At 39.9% G+C, this 18,278-nt stretch overlaps 1 protein-coding gene across 1 annotated transcript in view; it reads left to right on the forward strand.

Annotated features, from left to right (window-relative positions):
* Positions 1-18,278, forward strand: part of asph (aspartate beta-hydroxylase) — a 91,964-nt gene that overhangs the window by 36,304 nt on the left and 37,382 nt on the right. Inside the window, exon 3 of the mRNA XM_034182514.1 lies at positions 10,718-10,786. Coding sequence (XP_034038405.1) covers positions 10,718-10,786 — 69 coding nt within the window. The remainder of the gene's footprint in view (positions 1-10,717; positions 10,787-18,278) is intronic.

Consider the following 18,278-nt stretch of genomic DNA (forward strand, 5'->3'; position numbering starts at 1 on the left):
CAGCAGAAGACTGCCCCTCCCTGAGCCTGGTTCTGCTGGAGGTTTCTTCCTGTTAAAAGGGAGTTTTTCCTTCCCACTGTAGCCAAGTGCTTGCTCACAGGGGGTCGTTTTGACCGTTGGGGTTTTACATAATTATTGTATGGCCTTGCCTTACAATATAAAGCGCCTTGGGGCAACAGTTTGTTGTGATTTGGCGCTATATAAAAAAATTGATTGATTGATTGATTGAATCACATTGCTGTCTTTTTTTTTTTTCTCCTAAGCATCCATGTTAACATCACACCACAGATTTTCAATAATATTTAGGTCTGGGGACTGAGATGGCCATTTCAGGACGTTGTACTTGTTCCTCTGCATAAATGCCTTAGTAGATATTGAGCAGTGTTTATGGTCGTTGTCTTGTTGAAAGATCCAGCTCCGGCTCAACTTCAACTTTGTCACTGCTTCATGAACATTGTTCTCAAGAATCTGCTGATATTGACTGGAATCCGTGTGACCTTCAACTTTAACAAGATTCCCAGTACCTACACTGGCCACACAGCCCCACAGCATGATGGAACCACCTCCAAATTTTACTTTAGGTAGCAAGCGTTTTTCTTGGAATGCTGTATTCTTTTTCAGCCATGCATACCGCCCCTTCTTATGTCCAAATTCTCAATTTTAGTTTCATCAGTCCACAGCACCTTACTCCAAAATGAAGCTGGCTTGTCCAAATGAGCTTTAGCATACCTCAAGCGACTCTGTTTGTGGCATGTATGCAGAAGAGGCTTCCTACACATTATAGCATCTCTGTGCAAAGTGCGCTGTATAGTTGAACGATGCACAAAGACACTATCTGCAGCAAGATCAAGTTGTAGGTCTTTGGAGCTGGTCTTTGGGTTGACTATGACTGTTCTCACCATCCTTCACTTCAGCTTATCTGAGATTTTTCTTGGCCTGCCACTTCGGGTCTTAACTAATACTGTGCCTGCGGTCTTCCATTTCCTCACTATATTCCTCACAGTGGAAACTGACAGCTGAAATCTGAGACAGCTTTTTGTATCCTTCCCCTAAACCATGATGTTGAACAATCTTTGTTTTCAGGTCATTTGAGAGTTGTTTAGATGCTCCCATGTTGCCACTCATTAGAAGAGATGCAAAGAGGAGAAACATTTGCAACTGGCCACTTTAAATACCTTTTCTCATGATTGGATTCACCTGTGTGAGGAGGTCAAGGGTCAGTGAGCTTACCAAACCAATTTTGTGTTCCAATTATTAGTGCAAAATGTATTCAAATCAATAAAATGACAAAGGTGCCCAAATTTATGCACCTGCCTAATTTTGTTTAAATAATTATTGCACTTTCTGTAAATCCTATGAACTTCATTTCACTTCTCAAATATCACTGTGTTTGTCTGCTATATTATATAATTAACTGAAATTGCTGATCCAAACAACCAATATTTATAAAGGAAAATCATGGAAATCATCAGGGGTCCCCAAACTTTTACATACAACTCTGTTTACACTGTCAAAACAAGTGTTGGAGCAAAAAAAAAATTGTCTCTCTCTCTCTCTCTCTCTCGTTGTCTCTCTCTCTTGCTGTGTCTCTCTCTTGCACTCTGTTTTCCTGCTGAGCAATCTTAGAACTTTTTGGAAACATGAAGCCTTTCATCTGTAAAATAAACCGTAAATTTCTAAATGTATCGTCAGCGACTTTCACACAAGTAACTCTGGATTAATACTCAAGGATTTTGATGGAGTATTTTTCCCATTCAGCAGACAGACTCTCTGTTCAGCTCTGCTCCTGCGCTGTGCTCTGAGTTGCTGTTTCATAGCATTTCACAGCCTCGGGACACTGAAGTGGCTGATTTTTCAGTAACAATTCAGTTCATATTTGGGAACATTCATGCTCAGCAGCACAGACAATTTGAACCAGAGCCGGGTGGAAATGTGCTGCTACTCCTGGCTTAAAACCCCCGACTGCGGAACAAACAGTTCCGCTTCAGCTCAGAAACCTCACCTCCTCATGCTCAGCAGTAAACAGAGCAGAGACCCAGCAGCACTTGAGAGGTTTCACATACGTAGCTTCTCTCCGGTATCGGAAAATGTCGCAGGTTGTATTGGTATTTTCCGATACTTGAATTATGTTGGTATCAGAACCCGATCCCGATACTGGATCGGATCAGTCTCAACCTTAATTCCTCCTGCACATCTCCCCACTGTTTCACTGTCCTACACATCCTGATGTACAGTCACATACTTCTCTGCCACTCCAGTCTTCCTCAAACAATACCACAACTCTTTTCTTGGCACCCTGTTGTAAGCATACTTTAAACACAATGCAACTTCTTCTGGCCTTCTGTGTACTTTTCCATCAGCACTCTCGGAGGAAACATTGCATCTTTAGTGCCGTTTCTCAACATGAAACCATATTACTTTGAGGAAAGAAATGGAAGCACATACACCCTGAGATCTGTCAGGGATGACTGGTGGGATTCTGACAATAAATATGTGCATTAAATGTTGCTTATATCAAGATATATTGTTTGTACCCATGCAGTTATTGATATGGCTACTGAAGCTGAAACTGAGTAAATCTCTTATTTAAAAAAAAACCCACAAAAGCAGGGCCGTGGCAGGATGACATAAACAATGAGCATATCACTCAAGTTTAGCTTGTGTGTTTCTGAGCACCTTCAGTTTTTTTGGGTAATGGGGGTGTGTTTGTAAGTACCATCGGGCCTGAACAAAAAAGTTTCTTGGACAAACAATGCTCCTCCTTTTGCTTTTCTGTGCTTTCTCATTCACTCACCACCAAGTGTCCTCGTCTAACTTTTTCAGTCCAGATGTCACACCCAGGACTGTGCTGTTGGTTTCAACACTTCTGCAGTACTTGTCCAGTCATGTAGCAGCACTTCGCTTCCATCCAGCGTGAATTTCATAGCACAGCATATGTTATTTTTTATTCCTCATCTTCCTTGTAATATGCAAATGTTTTTGTACTTTTAAGTTTCTTGACTCTTTTAGTGAAGCTTCTAATATAATTATGATATTTATCTTCTTTATGTAGTTGTATTTTTTTTTTTCAGTACAGTCCTTTGTTGTGATTATTTAAACTTGATGTTCTGTCCTGTTATACGTGACTGGCTTAGAGACTAACATGTCTCAGAGACTACCATATACCTCTACTGGTGGTTGGCTCTCACTGCGGTATTGTATCACTTCCTGTTCCAGAGCACAGCGGTGTTTTGCTGTATCTGTTAGCTGTTTAATCTGCGCAGTTAGATTGATCTAGTTACCTAGATAACGATTTGTTTCACAGTGTTAGATTGATCTAGTTACCTAGATCAATCTAACTGCGCTGCGGTGGTTTGAATCATATTTGTCTAATAGATTACAATTTGTTCATGTAAATGGGGAATCTTCTTAACAGACTAAAGTTAATTATGGAGTTCCACAAGGTTCTGTGCTAGGACCAATTTTATTCACTTTATACATGCTTCTGTGAGAAATCTTGGAGTCATTTTTGATCAGGATATATCATTCAAAGCGCATATTAAACAAATATGTAGGACTGCTTTTTTGCATTTACGCAATATCTCTAAAATTAGAAAGGTCTTGTCTCAGAGTGATGCTGAAAACTAATTCATGCATTTATTTCCTCTAGGCTGGACTATTGTAATTCATTATTATCAGGTTGTCCTAAAAGTTCCCTAAAAAGCCTTCAGTTAATTCAAAATGCTGCAGCTAGAGTACTGGCGGGGACTAGGAGGAGAGAGCATATCTCACCCATATTGGCCTCTCTTCATTGGCTTCCTGTTAATTCTAGAATAGAATTTAAAATTCTTCTTCTTACTTATAAGGTTTTGAATAATCAGGTCCCATCTTATCTTAGGGACCTCGTAGTACCATATCACCCCAATAGAGCGCTTCGCTCTCAGACTGCAGGCTTACTTGTAGTTCCTAGGGTTTGTAAGAGTAGAATGGGAGGCAGAGCCTTCAGCTTTCAGGCTCCTCTCCTGTGGAACCAGCTCCCAATTCGGATCAGGGAGACAGACACCCTCTCTACTTTTAAGATTAGGCTTAAAACTTTCCTTTTTGCTAAAGCTTATAGTTAGGGCTGGATCAGGTGGCCCTGAACCATCCCTTAGTTATGCTGCTATAGACTTAGACTGCTGGGGGGTTCCCATGATGCACTGAGTGTTTTTTTCTCTTTTTGCTCTGTATGCACCACTCTGCATTTAATCATTAGTGATTGATCTCTGCTGCCCTCCACAGCATGTCTTTTTCCTGGTTCTCTCCCTCAGCCCCAACCAGTCCCAGCAGAAGACTGCCCCTCCCTGAGCCTGGTTCTGCTGGAGGTTTCTTCCTGTTAAAAGGGAGTTTTTCCTTCCCACTGTCGCCAAGTGCTTGCTCACAGGGGGTCGTTTTGACCGTTGGGGTTTTTACGTAATTATTGTATGGCCTTGCCTTACAATATAAAGCGCCTTGGGGCTACTGTTTGTTGTGATTTGGCGCTATATAAAAAAAAAAAAAAAATAGAGAGCCAAAATTCATTTATATTTAAGAATAATGTTGATGCATTATATTTCAATAGCTACAGTTGTGGTCGGACATTTATGTACACTCCATGGGCATGAATGTCATGGTACTTTTGGATTTTTAATTGTTTCTTTGAACTATTCTTTTGCCAGGGTTAAATGATTAAACAACACACATCATTACTGACCTTAAAAAAACAAGAATTGGGTGCACAAGTTTGAATTCATTTCGACTTTCTCATGAAGTCATACATGGTGAAAAACACCATTACAGGCATGTGGCTCATAATTGCGGGTGCTTGCAATCACCCAAGGTGACCTCCGTTCACCCACTAATTTTGGATCAGCCTGCACTTAACTGATCACTTCCTCTTTGGGGTCTGGTATCAGTGTTTATTCAATGAAAACAGACAAAAATGATACCAAATATTGGTTAATTTTTAAAAGTAGTAATCACTTCTGCGCATCTGTTGTGCTTTGATCTGCACAGCAGCGCCGATACTGTTCAAGAAGAGGACTGAAAGATCAAAGCTGTGAAATTTTTCTACTTTACTCCACACGAGTCTCTTACTTAAAATCTTTCCTTATACATACAACTCCTGGCAAAAATTATGGAATCATCGGCCTCGGAGGATGTTCATTCAGTTGTTTAATTTTGTAGAAAAAAAGCAGATCACAGACATGACACAAAACTAAAGTCATTTCAAATGGCAACTTTCTGGCTTTAAGAAACACTATAAGAAATCAGGAAAAAAATTGTGTCAGTCAGTAACGGTTACTTTTTTAGACCATGCAGAGGGAAAAAAAAATATGGAATCACTCAATTCTGAGGAAAAAATTATGGAATCATGAAAAACAAAAGAATGCTCCAACACATCACTAGTATTTTGTTGCACCACCTCTGGCTTTTATAACAGCTTGCAGTCTCTGAGGCATGGACTTAATGAGTGACAAACAGTACTCTTCATCAATCTGGCTCCAACTTTCTCTGATTGCTGTTGCCAGATCAGCTTTGCAGGTTGGAGCCTTGTCATGGACCATTTTCTTCAATTTTCACCAAAGATTTTCAATTGGATTAAGATCCGGACTATTTGCAGGCCATGACATTGACCCTATGTGTCTTTTTGCAAGGAATGTTTTCACAGTTTTTGCTCTATGGCAAGATGCATTATCATGTTGAAAAATGATTTCATCATCCCCAAACATCCTTTCAACTGATGGGATAAGAAAAGTGTCCAAAATATCAATGTAAACTTGTGCATTTATTGATGATGTAACGACAGCCATCTCCCCAGTGCCTTTAGCTGACATGCAGCCCCATATCATCAATGACTGTGGAAATGTACATGTTCTCTTCAGGCAGTCATCTTTATGAATCTCATTGGAGCGGCACCAAACAAAAGTTCCAGCATCATCACCTTGCCCAATGCAGATTCGAGATTCATCACTGAATATGACTTTCATCCAGTCATCCACAGTCCACGATTGCTTTTCCTTAGCCCATTTTAACCTTGTTTTTTTCTGTTTAGGTGTTAATGATGGCTTTCGTTTAGCTTTTCTGTATGTAAATCCCATTTCCTTTAGGCGGTTTCTTACAGTTCGGTCACAGACGTTGACTCCAGTTTCCTCCCATTCGTTCATTTGTTTTGTTGTGCATTTTCGATTTTTGAGACATATTGCTTTAAGTTTTCTGTCTTGATGCTTTGATGTCTTCCTTGGTCTACCAGTATGTTTGCCTTTAACAACCTTCCCATGTTCTTTTTAGATGCAGACTAACGAGCAGATCTGATTTGATGCAGGTGTTAGTTTTGGGGATGAAAATTTACAGGGTGATTCCATAATTTATTCCTCAGAATTGAGTGATTCCATATTTTTTTTCCCTCTGCTTGGTCTAAAAAAGTAACCATTACTGACTGCCACAATTTTTTTTCCTGATTTTTTTTTTACAGTACAGAAAGTTGCCATTTGAAATGACTTTAGTTTTGTGTCATGTCTGTGATCTGCTTTTTTTTTATAAAAAATTAAACAACTGAATGAACATCCTCCGAGGCCGGTGATTCCATAATTATTGCCAGGGGTTGTAGATGCAACTGGCTACAAAGTGATTTCCACATGGATATATATATACCTTAACAGTCATTGGAAATAGAACATAAAATATGGTTCTGTTGTGTGAACTAGCAGACATTTTTGCTGCACGCTTGATTGAGACTTAACAATCACTCATTAAACAGCCACAGATTTGTTAAACCTTTAACACTGTAAAAATGTTTGATTCATGGAGTTTTTAATCCAGATTTTAACCTTCAGGGAGCAGATTTTAAAATGCAAGCCTTGATCAAAAAGAAGTATTATGAGTCATGTGCAAAACCAGTTTTTAATCTACATTTTCATGTTTTGAGGTTAAATGTTGAAGATCTCCAAAGTCTCACAATTCTGTGAGCATGTTCAGACATTATGCTGCTATAAACATCAATTTGCACAGCTTGATTGAGACCTCTGTAACAAATGTAACATAAATGCCCCCGAATACTTTAATTTGACCCCAGATTATTAAAAAAAAAGAAACCCCACTCCCCGTCCACTCAGTGGTGCAGGATTACCGCTGTATTCTGAAATCATAGAAAAAAATCGGATATGTAAAGTGAAAATTGCTGTATTACACAGCAGTACCACATTTATTGATGAGAATCATGCACATTTCATTCACAATGTGCCAATTTTTAATGTTCATAGCAACTTATCATTTTGTTGTGTTTACTCAGTCACAAATAATTATACACACAGTATATGAAAAAATAGTTGCAGGTTTATATCCCATTTTAACCTATTCACCTCTTAAAATTCCTCCTTTCACCCATAAAAAAGATCTTTTTTGAAGTCTAGATGGATGATCTAAAGCAGTGGTTCCCGACCCTGCTGTAAACTAACTCCCACGTTCAGTTTTTTGATTTGCTGTGGACAAATTGCATAATGACACTATTTCCAACAAACTGTTTTTCTGCAATGTTTATTTGGTAAAATAAAAATTCCTTTATCAGTCGGGCTCACGTTTTTAGTGCGTCTTTCATGAAGAGCTTTTGAAGAGATTTTCATGATATTATTATGTACAAAGACAAAGTTCTATCTTTTCCTGTATGTCAGAACATTGTACAATAGCTGTACAAGCCTTCAAAAATTATTTTCAGCCTCCGAAAAACATTTTGTTAGATTTCAAGATCTCAAGGTTGGATCATCATTCAACTTTTTAAAACTTTTTTCCAGTTTTGAATTATATTAACCCTGTATGTGGAGACTCTATTTTTTAAAACATAGAGCTCGAAATTACCTTTAACTCACTGTGCAAAAACCGTCCTGAATTCTACTTTCTGTTGTCAAAGACTTAACCACCATTGTCCCAAATTGAAATAGTAAATGGACTGCATTTATATGGTGCTTTTTCATCTACATCAGAAGCTCAAACTGCTTTACATGATGTCTCACATTCACAAATTCACACAAACACTCACACACAGATGTCATGGTGCTGCCATGCAAGGCATTCACTACACACCGGGAGCAACTGGGGATTGAGGACCTTGTCCAAGAATCCTTAGTAATTTTCCAGTCTGGCTGGGTTTTGAACTGAGGGTCCTCTGGTCTGAAGCCTGACACTTAACCACTAGACCATCACCTCCCCTTTATTTATATATACGAGGGCTGTCAGTAAAGTAACGGTCCTTTTTATTTTTTTCAAAAACTATATGGATTTCATTCATATGTTTTTACGTCAGACATGCTTGAACCCTCGTGCGCATGCGTGAGTTTTTCCACGCCTGTCGGTGACGTCATTCGCCTGTGAGCACTCCTTGTGAGAGGAGTCGTCCAGCCCCTCGTCGGAATTCTTTGTCTGAGAAGTTGCTGAGAGACTGGCGCGTTGTTTGATCAAAATCTTGTCTAAACCTGTGAGACACATCGAAGTGGACACGGTTTGAAAAATTAAGCTGGTTTTCAGTGAAAATTTTAACGGCTGATGAGAGATTTTGAGGTGATTCTGTCGCTTTAAGGACTTCCCACGGTACGAGACGTCGCTCAGCGCTCTCAGCCGCCGTCGTCAGCCTGTTCAAGCTGAAAACCTCCACATTTCAGGCTCTATTGATCCATGACGTCGTGAGAGAACAGAGAAGTTTCAGAAGAAGTCGGTTTCAGCATTTTATCTGGATATTCCACTGTTAAAGGAGATTTTTTTTAATGAAAGACGTGCGGACGGGTCCGCGCGTCGGGACGCAGCCGATGCGACGCTCCGCCACAGGAAAAACACCTCTGTTGAAAGCCTTAAGGACAAGTTGGAACATGTCCTGCTGTTAAACAATTTCTCATATACTCACTCCACTGAAAGCCATCAAAAGCCGCCTGGATTTTACAAATGGTTATCAACACGGAGGTGTTTTTCCTGTGCCGCCGCACCGCGTCGGCTGCGTCCCGACGCGCGGACCCGTCCGCACGTCTTTCATTAAAAAAAATCTCCTTTAACAGTGGAATATCCGGATAAAATGCTGAAACCGACTTCTTCTGAAACTTCTCTGTTTTCTCACGACGTCCTGGATCAATAGAGCCTGAAATGTGGAAGTTTTCAGCTTGAACAGGCTGACGACGGCGGCTGAGAGCGCTGAGCGACGTCTCGCACCGTGGGAAGTCCTTAAAGCGACAGAATCACCTCAAAATCTCTCATCAGCCGTTAAAATTTTCACTGAAAACCAGCTTAATTTTTCGAACCATGTCCACTTCGATGTGTCTCACAGGTTTAGAAAAAATTTTGATCAAACAACGCGCCAGTCTCTCAGCAACTTCTCAGACAAAGGAATTCCGACGAGGGGCTGGACGACTCCTCCCACAAGGAGTGCTCACAGGCGAATGACGTCACCGACAGGCGTGGAAAAACTCACGCATGCGCATGAGGGTTCAAGCATGTCTGACGTAAAAACATATGAATGAAATCCATATAGTTTTTGAAAAAAATAAAAAGGACCGTTGCTTTATTGACAGACCTCGTATATATATATATATATATATATATATATATATATATATATATATACATCTTATTATCTTATGTACTTTAAACTGTAGGTGACACCAAAAAATGTGCACAAATCATCACTAAAAGTGATGAAATGTTGATATTATAAAAAACCCTGAACAATAAAAGTCGATAATAAGCACACAGGTGAAGGATAAACAACAGCTGTCTGAAGCCTGTGCTCTATTTCACCCCTAAGGCACAATCACATTGTTGCCATGTTATTGGGAGAACGGTACCTGCTGATTCAAGCTCAAATCAATTGTAAACACGGTGAAGGTCGAACTGTTTAAGGCCGATTTTTAGTGTGGAGCTTTTTGTTAAAGTCCAGTCTGGAGGTGTTTCTAAAGAAGCTGTGGGGGGGCAGCCTTATGGTTTTGAACCTTAATTAGACCACAATGAGGGAGACTAAAGCTTGGAGGGAGACCTTCAGTCTGACAACAGTGATGATATTGGCAGAGTTCAGAACACAGACTGGTGATTATACAAAACAAATAAATAAATAAATAAATAACGGAGGCTATTTCGGCATGTGGGTCGAGGTTTTTTTTGCCAGTTCTTTGGTCATAATCAACTTATTAAAAAAACTAGTTTTATTATGAGACATCACAAAAAAGTGATAAGTATGGATTTTTTTATTTGATTTTTTTTTTTTCTCTTAGAAACGGGTACATACATTTCATATCTGAAAAATGATACGAGGGTCTGAAAATATCAGTCTGTCTCATGTTAGCAGTCCTTCAGGATAAAGTGAGATGTCCAAACATCAATGAGCTTGGGTGCATTTCCTCAGTCTACATGTAGGAAGTCCTATATTGGCCCCGATTCTTTTGCATGAAGCATATGAAAGTCTGCGACTCTGCTACGTACTTATGACTGTTAGTGTCTCAGCCAAAGCTGGTACCCATTTACAGCTGGGTGGACTGAGATGATAATGATGAAGTATCTGGTCCAAGGACACAGACAGGTAGTGTGAGTCGGATTTGAACCTAAGTCTACATGTTGGCAGGCCAGTTCCTTATCCACTGAGCTACCATCTCTTGTGTCAACGTGTACATTATATGTGCATAATGATAACTTGAAATGTGTTGTTGTTTTACAGAAAGTCTGTCCTTTGTGTTTGTTCTGGCTGTAGGTAAACTGGCGGCATATGACGCTGATGGTGACGGGGATTTTGATGTGGAAGATGCTAAACTTCTTCTTGGCAAGTTGTCTGATCACTCACTGTACAATTAATACTATGTTGGTGGTATCAATGTCCTGCATGGTGAAAACACTTAGAGTGCCCTCCAAAAGTACTGGAATGACTTTTTTTGTTTTGGTTTGGTTTATTGTTTTGCTATGAATTGAAGAATGATGGGTTGAAGATGAAAATTTCTGATTTGTGTTCCAATATTTTTGTCCACGCAAAAATTGGGTGTGGTGACACAAAGTATGCTTTGTGTTAACACTTTGAGACCAGGAAATAATATTCATATTCAAGACCTTGTTGTTCTAGTACATTTGCCAGGTTTTGAGTGTTAAAGAAATTTTCTGTACTACATTTTTATTAAAATCATTTTATTGCTGTAATGACAGTCAAAGTAGAGAATCGACTTATTTATTTCCTGCAGGTGACTGACGTGTGATTTGTGACTATACAGTAGATGTTGGCATTTTGCAGTTCTTTTGCATGACTTATACAGCTGATTATAATCTGTGAAATCAGACAAGTGGAACTCACTCAAAAACTTGAAACATCTGATGTTCAGTATTGTCTTAAATGTTTTGCAATTCAAATGGCCACATTATTGTCTTAAGGCCCCTGGAGGTTTCTGACAAACTACACTCAACAAAAATATAAACGCAACACTTTTGGTTTTGCTCCCATTTTGTATGAGATGAACTCAAAGATCTAAAACGTTTTCCACATACACAGTATCACCATTTCCCTCAAATATTGTTCACAAACCAGTCTAAATCTGTGATAGTGAGCACTTCTCCTTTGCTGAGATAATCCATCCCACCTCACAGGTGTGCCATATCAAGATGCTGATTAGACACCATGATTAGTGCACAGGTGTGCCTTAGGAATGTCAACCAGAGCTGTTGTTCGTGTATTGAATGTTCATTTCTCTACCATAAGCCGTCTCCAAAGGCGTTTCAGAGAATTTGGCAGTACATCCAACCAGCCTCACAACCGCAGACCACCTGTAACCACACCAGCCCAGGACCTCCACATCCCGCATGTTCACCTCCAAGATCGTCTGAGACCAGCCACTCGGACAGCTGCTGAAACAATCGGTTTGCATAACCAAAGAATTTCTGCACAAACTGTCAGAAACCATCTCAGGGAAGCTCATCTGCATGCTCGTCATCCTCATCGGGGTCTCGACCTGACTCCAGTTCGAGGTCGTAACCGACTTGAGTGGGCAAATGCTCACATTCGCTGGCATTTGGCACGTTGGAGAGGTGTTCTCTTCACGGATGAATCCCGGTTCACACTGTTCAGGGCAGATGGCAGACAGCGTGTGTGGTGTTGTGTGGGTGAGCGGTTTTCTGATGTCAATGTTGTGGATCGAGTGGCCCATGGTGGCGGTGGGGTTATGGTATGGGCAGGCGTCTGTTATGGACAAAGAACACAGGTGCATTTTATTGATGGCATTTTGAATGCACAGAGATACCGTGACGAGATCCTGAGGCCCATTGTTGTGCCATACATCCAAGAACATCACCTCATGTTGCAGCAGGATAATGCACGGCCCCATGTTGCAAGGATCTGTACACAATTCTTGGAAGCTGACAATGTCCCAGTTCTTGCATGGCCGGCATACTCACCGGACATGTCACCCATTGAGCATGTTTGGGATGCTCTGGACCGGCGTATACGACAGCGTGTACCAGTTCCTGCCAATATCCAGCAACTTCGCACAGCCATTGAAGAGGAGTGGACCAACATTTCACAGGCCACAATTGACAACTTGATCAACTCTATGCGAAGGAGATGTGTTGCACTGCATGAGGCAAATGGTGGTCACACCAGATACTGACTGGTATCCCCCCCCCAATAAAACAAAACTGCACCTTTCTTTATTGTGGACAGTCTAAGGCACACCTGTGCACTAATCATGGTGTCTAATCAGCATCTTGATATGGCACACCTGTGAGGTGGGATGGATTATCTCAGCAAAGGAGAAGTGCTCACTATCACAGATTTAGACTGGTTTGTGAACAATATTTGAGGAAAATGGTGATATTGTGTATGTGGAAAAAGTTTTAGATCTTTGAGTTCATCTCATACAAAATGGGAGCAAAACCAAAAGTGTTGCGTTTATATTTTTGTTGAGTGTACATAGATTAGTGTGATCTCTGTGTTTCTTCACATTTCTCTTGATCTTCTCTGATGTCTGCGGGAGATTGTCCATACACCCTGGTCCTTAACCTCCTCCCTATTCACCGCTTTTCCTTCAAGTCTTCCCATACCCTGTCCATTTTCTCTCACCTTGACCTTCTCCTCTCTCTTCCTTGTTCTATCGTTCTTGTCCCTTGCATTCTTTTTTTTTTCCCTCATTACATGTTCAAAAAACATCAACCTGTATTCCTGAACTTTTACAAATTTCTCCTCATTGTATGTTTGATTCTCCCATTTCTTGTTCAGTGCATCTTTGGGACTCCACTCATTCATGTTCATTTTTACTCAAGGCCAACTTATGGCCATTGGGTATTGTGAAGACCTTCCATCCGTCCATCTGTGTGTAGCATAAGTCCAGTTCTATTCCTGTCACAGTCTTCAAATTCACATTCTTGGAACACAGACCTTGGACAAGTTCAAAGATGACTAACCTTGACCTATTTTAAGAGGTTAAAAAGCCGCATTGTGTTATAATCTGATCCGTTTCATGCTTGAGTGACGTGGGTGACAGCTAATTAGAGTAGAGCTGCACTGTACGTGCACATCATTTTGTCACACATCATTTTGTGTGTTTATATACATCTTTCTCATATATTATGTAAAAGCTAGCGAGAAGTAAGCACATCTAAAACTGAAAATGCTGTTTTGGAACCTATTAACACCTCTGAAATTATTTATAAAACATTTTACAGAGGTTAGCATGGTGACATCACTTACTAGTTAGCGACTTGCTAACAGCTTAGTTTCTGGTATATTATGTAAAAGCAAGCGAGAAATAAACACTTCTAAAACTGAAAACGTTGTTCTTGTAACCTAATAACACCTCTGGAGTCATCTACAAGACATTTTGTGGACGTTAGATTGCATGCTAACTTTGGCTAACTCAGAGCTAACTTTCTATAGAGTTAAAGTTGTCTCATTAATATTAATACATGCAAATACACAGAGGGTGATCTACAAGTATTTCTTGAGTTGCACAACATGAACAAATGATGATTTGATTTAACATGTACATATTGTACGTAAGACAATAGGATTGTATTAATTAACTAAACAGCTGCAGATTATAAATAACACAATGCTCATACTGCCGAGGGTATTTTAGCATTGCATTATATTTGTTACATCCAGCTCCACATCCACCACCTGCCACATGGCCGTAGTCATAAATGAGAAACCTCAAGAATAGGTTCAGTATTTTTTCAGTTATTTCAGAAAGTGAAAATTTAACAAATTGTAGACTCTTCACATATACTCGTAAACTAAAATGTTTTGAGCAATTTTTTTTTTTAATTTTGATAATTACAGACTACAGCTACAGTTCCAAAAAGTAGAAAAGCATATCTCAAAATAATATATATATGAACCAGACATGAATGAAAGAAGCTCTTCAGCATCTCACCATCTCATTTAGATCCTTCAGACTTTTTTCAGTCAGTGTTTCTGGGGTGCATTAGCATGGCTAAAAACCTTCAGCTTCTTGAGAGCATCACCCCCCAACCCCAGCCCTCTTAACCCACCACCATTTTAAGCATTTCTCTCTATTTGCGTCTCACGTTCCTGGGAAGTCCTTACCATCTCATTGAGATCATTCACACTTTATTTTCAGTAAATGCTTCTGGAGAGCATTAACATGGCTAAAAAATAGTTCCTGAGATTGAAAACCAGAATTCTTCCCCTTCTTCAACACCATTGAACCTTGACTTGGAGGGTTTAAAACTCAGCCTTACCCAAGTGATTAGTCTCTAAAGTTGTTGTAAGATCCACCTGCTCCCTGGAACCAATGTAGTGATGCTAAAGTCTTCCATGCAGGCTCTAATCTGAGGCTGTCACACCAGACTCTGTCGGGGCACCCTGCATTCCACCTAAGCTGACATGAACACTATGTTCATGGCAAGGGTGAAATGGATGATAGAGATGGCACAGCCTGTTTATTCCTAATCCAGATGATGCCATTCTGATGTTTCTAACCCAAAAGTGACCCGAGCCTGAAATTATTGTAGTAATCCAGGATCACATCCTTGATCTTCCTGGGAACATGGTGGTGGTGTGGAAGTGCTTGACCAGCTCATGTGGTATGGACCTGTACGTGTTGGCCAGGCCCAACCACAAGACGGCAACAAGCCTCTGTTCTCATGAGCCTCTCTCAGCTGCGTGACTACATCTTTGTGGTCCAAGCAGCTCGGGGCTCCGGGAATCCCACCTTTCTGAACTGAGTGGTCCACGTAGTTGGAGTCATAATACAGAAATGTTGAGCTTCTGAAAAGTACATTTATTTATGCACTCAGTACTTGGTTGGGCCTCTTTTTGAATGAGTTACCTTCCCTGTGGTGTGTCGGTGAGTGTCTTCACATGTGTCAGTTCAGCAGTCTTCCTCATGATTGTGGTTGTGTGTGTACTGAACCAAACTGACAGATTCATCATATTTTGAGATGTATTTTATTAAGTGTAGGTTGTGATTATTAAAATAAAATTAAAAATGCTTAAAACATTTTTACTTTCTCTGTACTAAGTCACAAATACATAAAATTTTCACTTTCTGAAAAAACTGACAAGAAATATTGAACTTTCTGATGTTTGTTTTTCTGTCACAGTCAGTGTTCTCTGTGTGTCTGTCGTTTTTGTCCCTTATGTTAGTCAGTAGATTGAGGGGCGGTCCAGAGTTGTAGTCTGGTTAAAAGGGAGTTTTTCCTTCCCACTGTAGCCAAGTGCTTGCTCACAGGGGGTCGTTTTGACCGTTGGGGTTTTACATAATTATTGTATGGCCTTGCCTTACAATATAAAGCGCCTTGGGGCAACTGTTTGTTGTGATTTGGCGCTATATAAAAAAATTGATTGATTGATTGATTGATTGATTGATTGAGAGGTGGTTCTTGTTTTGCTCATCCCACTTTCAGTCTTTCTCTAATTCTGTCATTCATGTCATTGAAGAAATCTTTTGATCTTTTTTAATTTTCTTTAAGAAGCTGTTTAGTTTTAATTTTGTATCTGCTCCCTCCTGCTGTATCACATGCTGTCTTGGTCTGATGATGCAAATATTTTTGTTTCAATTATATTTGTGTGCACTGAATTTTTTTGTAATATCTTTTAACGAAGTACAGTAGCTCATTAATTTTTTAAAGCTTTTATCGGTCAACGTCTGCACTTTTGCAACATTTATATTGAAACAAATTTTGTCTGATGTCTGAGTAATGCTGATGTACTATGTTTTGCTGCCAAGCGTCAAACATTTTTTAAACATCTTGCATAATTTCTTGTGCACAATTGTGTGCGTCTGCAGGCTGTGTCCACATTCATGATTGTGCACGTCTTTGTGACTGATGTTTGTACCTTTTTTCATGTCTAAGTTACTGTGGAATGCTTTATTTCTTATTGCCATATCATCGCTGCCTCCTAGTGGACAAATTCAAAATATATAACTGGGCAACTGACACAATCATCCATGTCAGATTGAAAAAGAATTACTTTAATCATGTTAATAAAAACAAAACTCTAACATTTTCTGCTATGTTTTAACAGTTGAGGTTGTAGATTTACACACACACCAGTCCACATATTTCAAGTTTCCAAATGGATAATGTATCAAGTCAATTAGACTGCCAACTTTATGAATTTTTATTCAAAAGAATGATTGAGAGATTTATTTCAAATTTTGATTTTCTGTATCAAATTTTCAGGAGCTCAAACATTACATCTATTTATTTGGTATTTGTTATAATGTTTTAATTGTGTAAATTTAATGAAATTGTTTGAAGAGTCCTGTTGTACACAGGATAAATTGCAACATGTAACATGCAACATGTTACAGTGTCTGCGATAGAGTGACATCCTTTCCAGGCTGTACTCCTCTGCTCACCCTATAAATGCTGGGATATATTGATCGGGTTATTTTTAACTGATTAACTGATTTGGTTTCTTGATTAACTATGTGTCTCAGGAAAGGGGGGAGGGGTCAGGCCTTTTGCTAGGGCCCAGATATCTTGCCCTACTACAAATATTTCATTACAAGTTATGTAATGAATAATACCGTAGAAGCCTATAAAACGTATGGCAGTGTCTGAGCAAAAAAAAAGGGGAAAAAAAAAGAAGCTGTTTGTGTGTCCAGTGTTTAATTTAAACACACATTAGGACTAAATCAGTAGAGGTTTGGAATAGGTCTGACACTAGTACCACCATTAAGTGATGTGTCTTAAGAATGCAGTACTTCTGTCCAACGCAGAACAGGTAGCTGAGTGGGTAAGGAGGTGGTCTGCCAACATGTAGACCTCGGGTTGAGTCTTCATCATATTACCTGCCTGTGTACTTGGACAAGATACTTAATCTGGGTTGTCACAGTCCACCCAGCTATAAATGGGTATCATCTTTGGCTGGGTTAGTAACCTGTGTCGGACAGGTGTTCTGTCCAGGGTTAGTCACAGGATCTTATTTGTTTCATGCTACAGAATCCGGACATGACCAACAGGCCTCATGACCTATATAGGATTTATTATTTCTTCTGACCAATGAGGAGACAGAATGCTTACATGTGGCTTTGGTTGACAAGTTTATTTCCACTTAGAAATATTGCTGTGTTACAACAAACTGAGCAAACTTTAAAAGCACAGCATAACATTTTTGTTGCTGGTTCAAGAACATTCAAATGGGTGTGATAGTGAGCCAAGTATCAAGTCGAGTTTCTGAATGCTGTTTTTCTTTATTGTTCTGGGGTATTGACCTTGCTTTATGAGGGCAGTTTTTTTTTTTTTTCAAACTACATAACATTTTAAAAGGCGACACTATTGGAACAGTTAGTTCCTTCAGCTTCTCCCTGATTTTTCACTTGGGGTTGCCACAGCTGATCCGAGATGGATCTGCATGCTGATTTTGGCACAAGTTTTACTCCAGATACCCTTCTTGACGCAACTCTGCATTAGTGGGAGTACGGGCAGGCTTGAACCAAGAACCTTTTGCGCTGGAAGCGCGCCAGCCACTTGGCTGCCACGCTGCCCTAATGCATTACACAGAATAATTGTTCTGTATTCTGGTGCTTGGGGGGGGGGCTCTGCACATTTTCCACCCTACCCACAGCTGATTGAGACTGTCTGCTAGCTCTTGATTGGCTCAGCACACCTGAGTGAGCTAGTTAGCTGTGAGTAGAGCCATGTGAGGTGGAAAATGTGCAACATGGGATTGAGACCTGCTGATACAGAAGATACTACTTCCTTCACCACCCAGTCTTTGTATAAAGTTCTTACCTGTTCCTCTTGTTCTTTCCCCCTCCTTCTCTTTCCTCCTCTTCATTTTTAATTTAATGTGATGCCATCGT

This window comes from Thalassophryne amazonica, chromosome 12 (genome assembly GCF_902500255.1).
Source record: "Thalassophryne amazonica chromosome 12, fThaAma1.1, whole genome shotgun sequence".
Classification (NCBI taxonomy): domain Eukaryota; kingdom Metazoa; phylum Chordata; class Actinopteri; order Batrachoidiformes; family Batrachoididae; genus Thalassophryne; species Thalassophryne amazonica.